The sequence below is a fragment of the Armigeres subalbatus genome, chromosome 2 (assembly GCF_024139115.2).
Source record: "Armigeres subalbatus isolate Guangzhou_Male chromosome 2, GZ_Asu_2, whole genome shotgun sequence".
Taxonomy (NCBI): domain Eukaryota; kingdom Metazoa; phylum Arthropoda; class Insecta; order Diptera; family Culicidae; genus Armigeres; species Armigeres subalbatus.
The window spans coordinates 437817293-437834491 of NC_085140.1; the positions used below are offsets into that span (position 1 = coordinate 437817293).

The following is a 17199-nucleotide window of genomic DNA, read 5'->3' on the forward strand; positions in this document are numbered from 1 at the left end:
GTTTCGACTCGAAAGGCACCTGGGGAATGCACATTAGACATCTGTATCAGAAATGCCAACAAAGAATCAACTTCATGCGGACAGTTACCGGTACGTGGTGGGGAGCCCACCCGGAAGATCTGATAAAGCTATATCGTACAACGATCTTGTCGTGTTATCGAATACGGTAGTTTTTGTTTTCAAGCCGCCGCGAAAACTCATATATTGAAGCTCGAACGCATTCAATATCGTTGCCTCCGCATCGCGCTAGGCTGTATGAACTCGACTCATACAATGTGTTTAGAGGTACTCGCGGGAGTACTTCCTTTATCAGATCGCATCGCGGAAATATCGTTCAGATTCCTCATTCGGTGTGAGGTTTTAAATCCATTGGTAATTGAGAATTTTGAGAAGCTAATCGAACGAAACTTCCAATCAAAATTTATGACACTGTACTACTGGTACATGAGCCTGGAGATTGGCCCTTCTTCGAACGTTCCCCATCATGGTTGCTTCTTAGACTCCTCCAGTTCTTCTGTAGTTTTTGATCTGACCATGAGAGAAGAGATCCATGGAATTCCAGATCCTCTCCGAATGGAGTGTATACCACCAATTTTCACAAGTAAATACAGCCATGTCAGTTGCGTCAAAAAGTTTTTCACCGACGGGTCAAAAATAAATGAATCCACTGGATTTGGTGTCTTCAACGAATTGCATAGCGCCGCTCGAAAACTTCAAAATCCTTGTTCCGTATATGTTGCAGAATTAGCAGCTATACACTACGCATTAGAGCGAATTGCCTCTCTTCCCTCTGATCAATACTTCATCAATACTATCACTTTGGTATGGGTCCCTTCACATTGCTCGATCCCGGGTAATGAGAGAGCGGACTCACTTGCCAAGGTGGGCGCTATGGAAGGTGATATATACGAGCGTCAAATCACCTTTAACGAATTTTTTTCAATTTCTCGTCAACAGGCCTTGCTCAGTTGGCAACGAAAATGGGATGAAGGAGATTTGGGTAGGTGGTTACATTCCATTCTCCCGCAGGTCTCGAAAAGACCTTGGTTCAAGGGGTTGGACCTTAGCCGAGACTTTATTAAGTTAATGTGTCGTCTAATGTCCAACCACTACTCACTAAACGCGCATTCCTATCGAGTAGGGCTCGCAGACAGCAATCGATGCGGTTGTGGGGCAGGCTATCAGGACATCAATCACGTTGTCTGGAACTGCCCCGAATACGGTATTGCCAGGTCCGATTTATATGCATCCCTCCGTGCCCGAGGGAAACCAGAAAATGAGGACATTAGAGATGTGTTGGGAAAGCTTGATATTGACTACATGGCCCTTGTTCACAATTTTTTGAAGCGCATCAACGTCATTGTTTGATTCCCTCTCCCCCCATTCGTAGGGCCATGTCCACCTTGTATTCTCCCTCTCCGCTCGGTAGAAACGTTTTGCTTATATCATTGCAGTTTGTCCCTGTTCTGAACCACACCAATCATCATGGGAAGACTGCATCAACGCTACCTACGGACACCAATATAATCCCAAGCCCCGATCCCATCCAATTTTTTTTTGTATGTACTCCTTAACCTCGACTAAGCCGCGAGTTTTTCGGCTCCCCAAAACTAACATAAGAACATAAGAAGCAAAAGATGAAATTGTAATAAAATTTCAATTGACTTTCGGCTCCGTTATGCCTTCGAGCGCTTGAGCCTTCAAATAAACGCTAATTGAAAAAAAAAAAAAAAAACGCTAAACGCTTGCTTAAAAGCCATTTATACTCTTTTGTCTCAGTTTGAGAAAACGTGTGCGCCTCCAGAAGCATCCATTTATGCTTCCTCTTATTCCGAGCCATTGTTTTTAAAGAAGGAGTCATCTACTCTTTTACCCCGTTAAATGCCTAGATTACTCAAGAGGAATACTCCGGGAAAATGCATGTTACCAAATAAGGCATCATCTACTAGTTTAATCTATTCGTAGATATCGGAATAATTGGTGGAATTAAATGGAGGTTGCTTAACTCGATTTAGACGGTTGACATAAGTCATAGATTTTAGTGTACTCCCAGTTCGTCCCGATGCTAGGAAAGTAAAGCAATTTCTGGATACCGATATCAATCTGAAGTATTCAGATGTGAAGAGCATACAGCTGTACTCTGTGTGTGCTTATCGAAATGCATTCACATGAAATAGTAACGCGCTAAGACGATTCGGGTCATGCATCTCTCCACCATTACATAACTCCACATAGCTGATTTCATACTGAAATTTGGTGAAGTTATTTCGATCAGGGATGAAATGTAGAACCACTATTTTCCAGGAATATCTAACGGAGTCCGGCTGCTGAGAATGAATTTACTCAGGCATGTTCCATCATTTGTCACTATTGGTAACGAGACTACAATGGTAACATATTTAAACCAGCCTTAATCTTGCCTGCAATGTGGCGAAGCGGCCCATCGGGGAACAAAATGCAAGGACACTTATATTCGTTAGTAATAAGATCCCATCAGCAGCTTCATCCTTGGAAATCGATGAATTGTTTTCTCAGGCTGATTTCGCTCCTTTGAACATAGAACTGCAAACAGCATCTACATCGACACAAAACGAATCTACGTTTGATAAGATATACGAAAAGAGAACGAATACGAGTGGGCTGACGTTGTCGAATTTGATTCTAGTTTCTAACAATCCTAAATGGCCTCATATGTAATTAATTTAAGCACCCTAAATTCCCTTCCTTTCCTTCAATATTATTGTATTCCCTAACCTCGACCAAACCGCGAGTCTTACGGTTCCCCAAAACTAACATTAGTGTATAAGAATCATAATAAACTGTATTTGAAAACATGATTCCGGCTCCGTAACGCTTCACGGCAAATGAGCCTTCCAAATAAAAGATAGATTAAAAAAAAATCCTAAATGGCCCTTGCACATCTAACTCGTTTACTTACTTACTATTCAGGGAAATGGTTTTCCGGAAAGTGGTACTTTCTGGGGAAAAGTATAGAACCGTATCCATCAGACAAATAAGACAATAATCGCTGGGCAGTGCACAACTGCGTCGCAGTTGTGTAAAATGCGGATAGCATTTAACATAGTGATGAAATCTCAACGAAAGGTAAAACTGTGGAAACGTGAAGGTTTTGAGAATTGTCAATGTCAGTGGAATCGAGACGATATAGATGAGAAAATGAACAAGTAAGTATATACGATCAGCTTCAAACGGATTGATATTTTCCTCTTAGTTCAATGGATTAACATGCAGCAGCAGCAACAGCAGTCACGTACCCGAAACAACGAATAGTGAATTCGCTCGTACGGTACACAACAGTTGGAAGATCTAATACCCAGCGTCCGTCGCACGTGCACAACAATGGAGAAGATTCTACCAATCATTTTCAATCAATACCTATATTAAATTTTAATATTGATATTCATTTAATAATTTTGTATTAGCTTTGTTAGTATTTTTAATAATACAAAAACAAACCTTGAACAGAAAATTTCTGGCAAAACAAGGCCTATCTGAGAAAAACACAGCATGTATCCGATGAAATAAGCTCTTCTTTAACAGATAGGGGAACATAAAATAATATTGGTATACAAAACCGTGTACGCCCAAATCGAAAAGCGATTCCGAATTGATAACGATGACAGCCTTTTTTATATCAAAATGCCTTAATAAATAAAACAATTGAAAATATAAATTCTAATGGATAAGGTTTATTTTATTTACAATATTATAATATATTATGAATCATAGTACAACAACTAAGGTAAGATTTCCTTCATAAATTTCTTGAAATTATTCTGTAAACATGCCTAATATTCCACTCTTGATATCTCCGCTCGTGCAAAACATTTCTTCATTTGCTACTTCCGGAGCAGTTTCCGTGGGGAGACGTGGTGGTTTATTTCGCTTGGTGTAATCGTATAGGGTGCCGGTAGGAATGTGAAATGTAGAGGACGCCTTTGATAAGCTCATACCGCCTTGGATGGCTTGCAAAGCGTTAACCATCTGTAGGCTGGTCCAACTTCTTATCTCTCGTCCTTTAATGCCATAATGCTTCGTATGCCGCTGTAGGGTAGCGCGTGGGATGTTGAACTTTGTGGCCGCAATTCTGTAACTCATACCACCTTCAATTGCTTGCAAAGCTTCGGCCATTTGTTGCTCGGACCAGTTTTTAACAGTGGATAGTCTTTGGGGCTTAGCTCCGGAGCGCGCTGCATAGTCTTGCAGTGTTCTACACGGCACATTGAACAGAGAGGCCGCCTCGCGATAGGTCATATCTTTTTGAACCGCTTCCACGGCCTTGAGCAACTGTTTTTTGGTATATGTCTTGTACTGCCTCCGATGTGTCATTTCGGAATTTTCCATTGTCTGCTTTTGCACACTATTATCGACTGCCATTTTTCGCTTAGATGCAAATTTTGGCGGCACCTGAAAATAGTTCGATTTAGTCCAACTACCTGTTTGCGACTGCAGTACATCAAACAATTATGCATGTATAAACCATTTTATCCCGATTAGTAAATATTTCAAACGGCTCTCACTGTACCAACAGTTAACCCCTGTATGCTGAAACAATATGAACATTGATTGTGAAGTCTCAGAGATAGAAAATTATATAGGAGTGAGAACTGAGAAGTCATCGGAATAAAACAATTACTATACGATACTTGTTTGACGAACTGAGTGCAGTGAGGTTATGTTGGGATCTAAATCTTAATTCTTGGTGTCCTCCTATTTTACTCTAGGAAAATTTTTGCCATAGGACTTAAAAGTTTGGCCCAGCTTTTTTTATTCAATATCACAAAGTATATAAAAAATTAAAATCATAGTTACAATCAAAATGCATCAAACGATCGTATTATACTTAATACCTAAAATCCGACAGCCCATATTTGATTATATAGTCTTGATTTTTATAACAGCATTGTCCATTACCCACAGCAATTTAATATTGATTCAAGGCTGACAACTCTCATCATTAGATTTACAAGATTCTGAACGACTACCTTCAATTAAGTGCTCCATGCTTTTTGTAAATAAGTTCGGTACAGCATTTCTCATTCATTACCGATCAGATTAAAAAAAAATCTATAGTGTACTCACCTGGCGTCGGATGCGCTGACTGTAACGTTCCGGGTTGGGAACATTTTTCTTCAATTTGTCTCCTGCCTTCAGCCCAAGGCCTGAGCTTTCACCCATTTCCGGTGCATCGTCCATTGCGTGAATCATACCCTGGCCTTCACGATCAGGTGCTCCTGCGGGCTCACCAGATGTAGCCGCCTCGTCGTAGTACTGTCCACCGGTGTTGTGTACTACTGTCATCGCCCCTTCACCAATGGTTCGGGGGTTCTGAATCACCCACTGGTTATCGTGGACAGACGGAACACTGTATTCGTAATCATAAATATCCACCTCTTCTTTGATATTTGTGGCGACCGCCTCAAAGGAACTATCATCCGGAACTTGAGATTGTGAGCGACGAGGAAGGTTTTGCTGCTGGCTCTGATGTTGTTGCTGCTGCTGTTGATCAACTGATTGTGCTGGTGTTCTTCGTCCCCAGTATTCACGAAACTTAGCTTCGGAGCGACGACACTGCTTCCGAAAGGAATATGCCAAACTAAGTGTCATCAAGCAATCGGGACAGATGTGTTGTGGTAAGCCGTCTTCTGTCGAAACCTAGAAAAAGACGAATATTCCTCATTATTGTTTTTGAATTGTGTCCTTCCACTTCGATTTTTTTTAAAGAAAATAAAGAAATCATAAACAATACAGAATAGTAATCCTAATAATGGGGCCTTTCTGAACCTATGGATAAGATACGCAGCTACAAAGCAAGACTGCTGAAGGTAACTGGGTTCGATTCTCGGTCCTCGGTTTAGGAAATTTGGTCTCCGAAATCTCCGGATTGGCTACCCTAAGCCTTTGCTCGCAAGGCTAATTAGAGACCCGGAGATACGAATGCAAAAATGGTTATTTGGCTTAGCAACCTCGCAGTTAATAACTGTGGAAAAGCTGATTTGTTGCAACTAGCAGCACCAGAATCTCCCCAGCAGTGATTTAGGATGTGGGTGGCCGTCAAGGAACTCGATAATATCATCGAGTTCGAGAGAGCAAGGCAGAACATCAGTAATAGGAACTGAAACAGAACCTTTGGATGCTCCGCCAGGCTGTTCCAACAGAACAGGACGCTTTTATCAGGCGGGTGGTGGCTGACAGAGGTGCCCAAACCGATGCTTTCTGCTTCTTTGGAGGAGCGACTATACTCCAAGAGGCGATTGATTTCGCACTGACGGCCAATGAAGAAAATACTGCGCCTAACCCGAAACAGCTCCTACAAAAGCGCCCAGAGCAAACGGAAACCTAAACTACGTGCGACCATTAAGGCCAAACTTCGTCTGGACGGAGGAGATCGGGATGCAGAGCCCCAAAAAGGCGAAAAGCAACAACCAGACGACTGAAAAGCTTTCGGCGCTGGGTCAGGACATGCGAAGCGTCCACCGCACCAAGACCGGTGAATTTATCTTGGCTCTGAAACACGGACCGCAAGCTAGCGGAACGGATTACAGTACAGGAAGCTGATCCAAGACGTCTGAGCTCGTTGGGGGCGGAAGTGACCATCCAGTGCACAGTGTTGCTTCGTTTCTGTTGATTTTTTCTAGTGTCTTCAGGAAAGTTGCAGCGGATGGTATTTCAAGCCACTTTGCCAAAGACACCCCATACCTGAGGCTTATATAGTATAAGATAAGTGACGTTTTCTGTGGAAGGTCCCTAAAATCAATTTTGAGCGTATGCTTCAGGCACTTTTACCATCTTTTACAAAGTTTTTTTAGCGCAAAATGGCGCACACAACTTTTTAGTACACTGAAACTTCTGTATTTTTATTGTTTACTCTTGTCTAGCGGTTGAAGCTTGTGTTTAAATACACAAAATTACACGTGAGTTTTTTAGATTTTAAATGTCCCACTTTTTGCCTTACTCGTACACTAAGTAAATGCCAATATGTGGGATGTGGGATAACAATAAAAATTAACCTTTGATAGGTGATATGAAAATAATTTTTAGCCTTTAGGACTCTTCTACAACAAAATGTTTTTTTTTTTTGAAACACCTACAATCAAGTGCTCTAAAAATAAGGACACTCGCCAGACCATAGCTTACCAAAGTTATGGGTTCGCGATTCCCTTCCATAAGATTTACACATGCTGGGGGGTCGCGACCTCCCAACTTTGGGAAACTATGCTCCAGAATAAATCAAAAGTCTCCAATCATTAGTTTCGCAGATGTCCCACTTTTTTCAAGCCCATACCACTGTGGTCGTGGAGTTCCTCGAGATCCACAAGTATGAGTACTACACTCATGACCATCCCGGCACTAAGCCGCTTAAGGCTTTGCTGTGAGGACTCCATGATATGAAGGAGGAAGAGCTCCAAGCAGAGCTCGAAAGTTGCGGACTGAAGCCAGTGGCCGTGCATAAAATCGCTCGTCACGACAAGACGAGGAGATATCTCGACCAGCTTTACCTGGTACATCTGGAGTATGGTTCCACCACCTGGAAGAACCTGAAGGTGGCCGGTGTTATAGATAACACCGTCGTTGACTGGGAGCGATATCGGCCCGTGCATCGCGACGTCACGCAGTGCACCAACTGCTGTTTAACCTGTTCACCAACGACATGCCAGAACCTCTATAAGGTGGCATTCTGTCTCTGTTCGCAGCCATCGTTTACAATGGTAGAATGAGCAGAGCGCTAGTGGCAAAACTCCAACGAGGCCTAGATGCCCTGACAGAGTACCTCACCAGCTGGAAGATCTGTATCAACGCGGCGAACCCAGGTCATCATTTTCACCAACTCTAAATCCCGTAAACATATTCCGCATGGGGACTGTAAAATCATCCTCAAGGGCACGACTGTGGAATGGGTCAATGAGGCCGACTATCTTGGCTTGACCTTCGACAGCAAGTCTATTTTCCAACAACAGGTTGACAAGACGGTGCCGAAGTGTAACGTTTTGTTGAAACTACTGCATGCTTTGATCAACCGTCAAGCAAATCAGCCTCCCTGTGGTCGAATACGACATACCGGTCTGGCTACTCTAAATCCCACCATCTAAAACGGGTTCAAAACAAATTCCGGATGACCATGGACACCCCACCCAGGACAAGAACATCCGAGATTCAACGTCTGGCGGAGATTAAAACTATACATGAACGCTTTGGTGAGTGCAAAGAAAAGTTTTGGGTCCGTTGCTTGCTCCAGCTCGTTCCAATCTAGGTTTTCAAATTGAAGTGTGAATAGGTAGTTAGGATCAAATTTAGGCACAAGTCCTTTTAAATTAAACAAAGTCTTGCCAAGGCTGGTGAGGCTCCATTAGCCTAACGGTAAGATGCGCGGCTATAAAGCAAGACCATGCTGAGGGTGGCTGGGTTCGATTCCCAGTGCGGATCCCTTTCCCTTGTCATAAGACAAGTTTGTACCATCCCATTTAATTCCACCACTTGATTGTACCTTGACAGATACGTATTTCGACCTCAACAGTACGGTCGTCTTCAGTGTCTCGTACTTGACTCGACTTCAAAATAAGCTCAAAATAATTTTCTTAACAAATTTTCGGATGGAAATCGTCTCGGCTTCCCTGGGTATAAAAGTACCATCGTATTAGCCTAATGATATACGATATACTGATGATATGTAAAGTATATGAAAACGTATATGAATGATATGATGAATGAAAATGTAAAGGATATGGATATGATTGAGTGACAAGAATGAGTTCAACCAAAATTTGGACTGTTACTGATTTCTCTGCATTTAATGCAGAATTTATAGGGAGTGGTTTAAATATGAGATTTCCAAAAAAATATCAACGTGCTCTATGAACGATTTATTATTTCTATTATAGTCATGACAAAATATGCATACTATCTTTACACCATAATGTATCTTTTTTTCACGTCGTTAAATGTGCTAGTTCATATAGAAATATGTTAATAATTTGCTTGAAAATGATAAAAAATCGCATTTATTTCAAATAGCACAAATTTTAAATTGTGGACGTTCGCGGACGAGTTTTCATGTGCTATACTTAGTTCATAGCTGGAAGGTACACCCTACATAATCCTCTTTGCTGGATCTTTCCGTATAGATTTACTTTTCTTCTAAAGAAAAACTTAAAAAATATAGGGAAATGTTCCGATCTCAATCTCACTGTACATATAGCCATCTCATCGCTAAACAAGGAAGTACGGCACCAAATTCGACGCTTCCTTTTATCAACATGCGTGCTCACTGCTGAAAAAATCACAAAAATAATAAACAAACCTAATTCCTTTCCATTGCTTTGTTTTTGGTGGGATGGAAATAGGAGCTATGAGATGAAGTGGCGAACCGTTCCCCTACAAGTGGCCTTCACTTCAGGTTCTGCAGCGTCTGTATCTAAGCTCAAACTGATGACAGATTAGTAGTACTTCGCGTTGGACTCGGGGGCAGCCAACCAATCACGAACTCGAACCTTGTCGGAGTCCTCGTCGGAGTCAGTGCAAAGTACTACTGAACTGTCAAAAAAGTTCATTTGACGAGGACCGAATTCTTTCGTGACGTCATGCTGCAGAACCTAATAGCGATAAATAATAATAAGATTCTGCAGCATGACGTCACGAATGAATTCGGCCCTCGCCGAATGAACTTTTTTAACCGCTTATACTAGACTAACGCAAAATGAACTCCCCCAATTAGGTTCTGCAGCGTCTGTATCTAACCTCAAACTGATGACTGATTAGTAGTACTTCGCGTTGGACTCGGGGGCAGCCAACCAATCACGAACTCGATCCTTGTCGGAGTCAGTGGAAAGTACTACTGAACTGTCAAAAAGTTCATTCGACGAGGACCGAATTCATTCGTGACGTCATGCTGCAGAACCTAATAAATTGTGACGTTTGAGCGGGTCGCATAATGAACGCAAAATGAACTTTTGTTCGAGTGGAAGACCCGCTCAAATGTCAAAATCCATCGGGTGAGTGAATTTGATGAACTCCTGCAAAGGTCTATACGCTAGGAGAAGAATGAATTCTGTCATCAAAAGAAAAAGTAGAATCATGAAAACAAATTCACAGCGAGGTATGGAATGCAGCTTTCAAAATAATTTTCAAAATTTCAAAATAAAATTTATTTATAAATAATTTATAGCATGAGGTTAGAATTTTTATTATCTACATTATACATATATTAATTTGATTGTTAATGACAATGAAGTTTTTTCTTGAAATGATTCCGGAGATGGTACTACTTTTAATCCTAATTGAATTTCTAATCCCGCCTAATAAATCATTTTCAAAAAAATCTCTGCTTGTAATTTTTAAAATTATTTTCAATTCCACTGGCTATACCTTGCCGTGTTAAATTTCAGTGATTCTACTTTTCCTCTGATGACAGCGTTCATCCACTTTTCCTCGCGTATTAGGTTCTGCAGCATGACGTCACGAATGAATTCGGTCCTCTTCAAATGAACTTTTTTGACAGTTCAGTAGTACTTTCCACTGACTCCGACGAGAACTCCGACAAGGGTCGAATTCGTGAATGGTTGGCTGTCCCCTAGTCCAGCAAGGAGTACTACCATAGACATAATAATCAAGATGTTGGGGTCAGAGCAAATTAGTACTCATTTTGTGGTTCCAGTGTACTAATGTTTCGGTACCCAGCTTTACCCGGTATAACTAAGCAATCCTTTGATGAAGATTTGAATTTGTTCTAATTGTCGTCGCCATGTTCGTGTTTGTTTGTTTGATTTTCCTGTAGAATTTGGTGATGTCGACTAATATCATTCATTCGATTATAAGCTTCTTATATTTACTAATTATTCTCTCATTCTAGTCAATAATCGGGGATCATTCGGAAGAACAAAACATACAAAAAATCTAGTGATGTTATGATCGGCCAGCCCTGTGGCTATACCCTCTCAGGGTCGGCGACAACTTTCTGAAAGAGGACTCAACAACACTCATATGTGCGACCAGACCATATCAGTATACTTCAGGGCTGACGTTGGTTGAACCGCTTGGCATTCGAAGCAAATTCTTTCGCCTCGGTTTATCAGTCGGTTTACGTGCCCGCTGGCGAAAGCAAGCCGCACTGGATAGGGTCCCCGGTAAGCGGGCACGAAATCACACAACCTTACCTGGTCCTTCTCCTCAGTAACAAGCGTGCTTGCCCACCAGCTGAGTCTGATCTTGTGAATTGGCTTCTGGGTCTCGCTAGTCACCGGCACGGGTATCCTTGGTCCGTAAGTTGATGCTCATTATGTAGGTAGTCAGGGGTTGCGATTGCCCGCCGACAGACGCTAAAAACCTAACAGTTAAGATTCCAGCAAGCGGGCGCAAAACCACACAACCACACAATCTTACTGGGTCCTAACCTCAAAAACGGACGTCCAGCGGTCACGTGACGTGTGGCCTAGCAAAATTGGCGAATGGTACTCGCTGATCACTGGCAAGGAATGCTGAGACGAATCGTGCGCGGTAATTCCTGGAATGGAACAACACTCCACTCCCGGCTACAAGGGTGTCAACAAGCTTCAATTTACACGCGGTAACGTCCCGGAATTTGTTACGGCAAATTTTATCTTCAACGGACACCAGTAGCTTGGTGAATGGATTAACCTCGCCTCCTCGGCTACTGTATTTTTTCCACATCCCCAGTTCTCTCCATCCTTTGATAGTAATTATTCTCTTTCCATTGCTCTAGCCTTCCGTGTTGTCGTATATCACTTTTTGTTCCCATAGAGTTGAACAGTATTTTATAGCACTCAAGCATTTTTGTATGAGGAGTATCATATTATTGAGTTATACAATTCAAATTAAAAATTAAAATAATAGGTATTTTCTTTATAGTATAAGGTTTTTTCCTGAAATGATTTTCGTTTACTTTCAAGTTAAAATGCCATGGGACAGCAAGAAACATTTTTTTTTTTTTTTTTTTTTTTTTCGAGAGTTGACCAGCTGTAGTCTTAATAGACTGGTATCTCGGCTGGGCTCTCCATGTGATACACAATACTAGCAGACGACTCAAGCTATGTTGCTCACTAGGTCACTGCGGCCTGGGTTTGTATTGTGATCATACCGATACATTATTCTTTCTATCTACAGTCTGTCAATTATAAACCGAACAAATAATGGAAGCTCAACATGTACATAGATGTTTTCTGAATAAGTAGTTAACATGTAAATTTAATTATTAGTTACTTGGAACCGACATTCAATACCTAATAGTAGTCTATGTTGACAACGGGTGGTACTGTTGCCATTTCCAAGTAACAATTTCGAATAAAGATGTAATGATATCATTCTGGTAGGGTAGTTTCAAAATAGATTAATTTAAGTACTATTGTAATAAATGGACATATTGAAGAGCTTCCCTTATTTTAAAACGGTTGAGTATCGGATGTTTGTCAATACGTTGTCGAGTTAATTGTATCCTATCAGTCACAGTAATGTCATATGTTAAATGTTAAAGTTTCAGTAGTCTAATAGTGATCATTATACAAAATTTCTGTCCAGTTGTTCCGTAATTGCTTTTTTTGTCAAGTTCTATTCCCTTTTCTAATATTCAAACCTTTATTATTTATTAAAATAATGAGGTCTAAAATTCAGTTATTCAGATTCAGGGTATACAATATTCAACGCATCATATGGTCTATCCTCATTTCCGTAAGTGGTCAAGTTATTAGTCTTGTAGCAATAATAGTGGTACTAGTTATTCTCTATCTTGTGAGTGCAATGGTCTCAATTAACTATTCTAAACAGAACTCTGTCTCTTGTCTTTCTGTCCACCGATGGTCATGTATTTATTTTTGTTTTTTATTATTTATTTGATATCTTTAAATTTCAGTCATTTATTTTACTATCGGTCATTTATTTTATTATAAGGTAAAGGTCAGCGAATTTGTCTTAATACGAGAAACACTAAGTCATGTCCCCTATATATCCGCTAATTTTTCTAACTAACCTAATAGAAGGAAGAGAGAAACAGTTTTTTTGCGTTGATCCATGCAGCTAGAGAGACTAAAATAAAAAGATTATCGAGAAGATATAATAGATACATTCACTATCTCCAATGCCAAATTAGTAAATCTACAAATTCTACTTTTCACTACTAAAATTCTACTTCAGCTATACGGGTACAAAATGAATTATTGTTAGCTACTACTACAAGTATAAATAGATGTATGCTATTTGGATAAGCGTTTGTTTCAGGGTCTTGTTAGTATTAGAGTTATGTTAGTTAGACCCTACTGAGCCCTGCCGGCACCTCCAAATTTACCAATAGGCAGTTGTTGTTAGATCGTGCGACACTAACCATTAGTTAACTTGGAGGCATGGTACCTCAAGTGTTTGGTATAACTGTTGACCTTATTTAAGTAAGATGTGATAAAAGTTTCTCTACGGAGCTTATTTTCAAACCATTACCATTAAAATAACGATATTCTTGTGAAAGAGATATAAAAAATGGAAAAATATCCTAATTTTTTAATTTAGTGTTGAACTTAACCTTTGTTTGAAAAAAGCACTCTATTAAACAACAAAAATAAAAATAAAATAAAAATCTTTTTAAGACACTTGAAATATCAACGTCAAGCCCCTTATCCATGGACAGGGATTTTCGTTTACTTTCAAGTTAAAATGCCATGGGACAGCAAGAAACATCAACAAATACAACTCGTGACTGTCCAGCAAAGATGAGAATCTTGGACAGTTCGTTCAATATTTCACTAAGTATCTAATCACTGACCAAATATGTCGGTCCTCTTAAATTTATGTTGTTGTGATGATAATGTAAGAATTGCTTTATAATTGCTAACCATATTTCGTACACCAACTCTAATAAAAAAAAATGTTTTGAAACTATAATAGCGATAATAGCGTATTAGGTTTTAGTGATTATCAAATGCTTAAGGCTCAAGGAAAGTTGGACAAAGAAAACAGCTTTCTGAATGATTCACCAGTGGCGGTGTGTCGTCTGTCTCTTTTCGTCCTTCGGAAAATGGTGATTGTGTTAGTGCAACACCGGGCAATATCACAAACACTTTTTCAAAAAATACGGATTTTTGTAATGGTGTGTTGCCAACCTCCATTCCCCTTAAACATTCAAAGATTTTCTATGTAAATCAGATGGATGGTCAAGTCAAATGATTTGGCTTGTCTTTTGAGAAACACTAAGTTACATCCCTTTATATGTTTACTTAAGACTTAACTTTCTCTCTGCAAGAGGTATGTTCCATCTCGACATAACCAGAATACAGACAAGGACTCGATCATACATATGTTGTTCCACGCAGTCGAAGAGAAATTGAAAATTAAATATTAGTGCTGTCCAATGAGAGCTTGAAGTAGCTCGAAGTTTATCCTTGTCCTGCTCATGCCCATTTGTTGACAAAAAAGAACGAGCTGGACGGGACAACTTCGAGCTACTTCGAGCTGTTCATTGGACAGCACTATTACTGCACTATTACACGTAAAGTAAGCTTTTAGGTAACTCTCGTACTGGACCCTGCACCAGGTGCCCTTAGTGTGGGGTTTAAGTAAGTTACTTTCAGCGTGTGATTATACATGTACATCTCAGCGTGTCAATCAGTGAGCAGCTAGCCATAATTCGGCCTCTTCTTGTCAGATTTCCGTGGCGTGCACACGCACCCACGGAGTGCTGCTATCATCGTATTGTCGGCGTAGCACCAAGTTAGAATTCGGAAGTCGGGACTTCCGAACCGAACTTTCTTCCGAAGTTTTATTTGTCAAACTAATTGATGCGTTGTTTAGCGCATTTTTAGTCGAATCCAGCGCACTACTTCCGAAGTTGGGAAAGTAGCCTGTATCTGGAGAAAAATCCAACTTCGGTATAAAAAGCGGTATAAATTTATTCCGGATAGACAATATTTCGCTTCGGCTATTTTGGGCCACACACTTAGTACACGGTTAGAAAAAAGTACCTAATTTTAGGTACTTTTCACTCAAATCGGGGGTTCAGTGTGGGAACCCAAAATTAAGTAATTTTTCCTTGAAATTAAGTAAAATTCACTTAATATCAAATAAAATATACTTAATTTTACATAGAAACTAACCAAAAGTTAGGTAAATTTCACTCAACTTTTGTAAACATGGGATTACTCAACGTTGGGTTCCCACACTTTAATGCCCTTGTTGAGTGGTTTTGCTCTTCATTTTATGACAACAAAGGGAAGAGGGAGGGAGATGCAAGAGAAAAAAGTACCTAAAATTAGGTACTTTTTTCTAACCGTGTAGGATTAAAACAAGACAAAATTTTCAAAACGACTTATCTGCTTTTGTAAACAAAGGTTCAATCGACGATTTGACTAATCCGACAGCTCTCCCACGCAAACCAACACCATCAACAGGTAGCGGAAACCTCCACCTACCTATTGGTGGTGTTAGTTTGTGTGGAAGAGCTATCAGATTCGTCAAATCGTCGTTTGAATCTTTGTTTACAAAAGCAGATAAGTCGTTTTGAAAATTTTGTCTTGAAAGTAGTTGTTTTTATGACATCGTCCTTAAGTACATATGCAAAGAGTTTAGGTACTTTTATCTCTTGCGTCTTCCTCTCTCTTCCTTTTGTCGTCATAAAATGCAAAGCAAAACTACTCAACAAGGGTAGTAAAGTGTGATAACGTTAAGTAATCTCATGTTAACAAAAGTAAAGTAAAATTTACCTAACTTTTGGTTAGTTTCTATTCAAAATTTATTATATTTATACTTTTTAATAAATAAATTTTACTTAACTCGAAAAAATACTGATTTTGTGTTCCCACACTAAACCACCGATTTGAGTGATATCAAATAGTTGGAATGCGCAACCCGGAATAGCGGGAGGCAATAGAGCTTGCTGACGTTAATCATCTTTCTCTTGCACTCGCACGGAGGAGATAGGATTTGTTTTCATCGGGAAACGCTTCCGAAGCGTTTCCCGATGAAAACAAATCCTATCCTCCCCATGCGCTTGAAAGAGAAGGATGAGTAAACGTCAGCAAGCTCTATACGGAGCAGAACTGGGTGCAACAGTCGTGGGAAAGAAATCATCCGATCGCACTAAAAAGGGTTTTGGCATACTACTCGGACTCTGACAATTCGTAATATGATAGTAACATGAATAAACTAATAATTACACTCTTTCCAATATTTTCTGTTTATAAGCTTCTTTAGCTGAATATATTTGGTAAAATGTTCCATTTTGGACCCCTAGAGGAAGTGCTTACCGATAACTGCTCATATGTATCAAATGACCTGTTTTATATAGGGGGAAATCACACCATTTCATAGATGGGAGTCTCATTTATGAATTAGAAATTGGGATCAAGTGTTGATAAATCGCTGAAAATTGTAACTTTCTGAAATGGAAATATTCTTCGTTTTGGACAGTACAGTGCAACATATTTTGGACCCCAAAAGTACACATTTTGGACACCCTCAATTTAGTCTCTTCAAAGTAGAATTTCTAATTTACCATGGTCAATTATCGCTATTTTCGTACAGGACACTAGTGAAACAGCTGCTGAATAATATTCTTTTCCTGAAGCCAATGGGGGATTTAGCAGCGACATTGTTTTTAGTTCAGAAATCAAGAAAATGTAGCCAGGAAGGTCCAAAATGTGTAGGGGTCCAAATTGAGTTGGATAACCTAATTTTCCTATAATAGTTTCTCTTTTGGCCTGAACTGAAATCTAAATAATCAAATTATAGGGTTGAGGTATCTACACTGCCGTGAATCGCATATCTGTCCCATCTTTGCTGAGTTTCTTATTCATATGGGACATATATGCGATTCACGGCAGTACATGTTTGCGGCACGGGAGACAAAAAGAAAAACAAAAGATGTGTACCCTTTTCCAGGCAAACATATATTCCCGCAACAAAATATTTTTAATAGGTGTTGCGAAATAACATTACTCCGCTTTACGGTGATGTCAAATGCAGCATAAGCAGTTGTTGTATAGGTAATAAAATATTTATGACTGTAAGGAAGGAAATCTACTAATCCACCCTATTGCAAAAGGGACCACAGCAAAGGAAAATAAAATTTCATGTGAAGCCAGAAAATGATTGTAAAAGAAGCGATTTGCGTGAAGAAAAATAAAAAGTTTTTCTCCAGTTTATTTACACTCCTCTTCATATTCTTCGGAACATTTTTCACATTGTCCT

The 17199-nt window shown here is 39.8% G+C and overlaps 1 protein-coding gene across 2 annotated transcripts in view; it reads right to left on the reverse strand.

The window, feature by feature from the left end:
* LOC134213625 (zinc finger protein Xfin-like) overlaps positions 1-17199 on the reverse strand; it is a 54517-nt gene that overhangs the window by 36864 nt on the left and 454 nt on the right. For both annotated transcript variants that reach the window (XM_062692855.1, XM_062692856.1), the window contains exon 2: positions 5104-5676. In XM_062692855.1, the coding sequence (XP_062548839.1) occupies positions 5104-5676 (573 nt within the window). The remainder of the gene's footprint in view (positions 1-5103; positions 5677-17199) is intronic.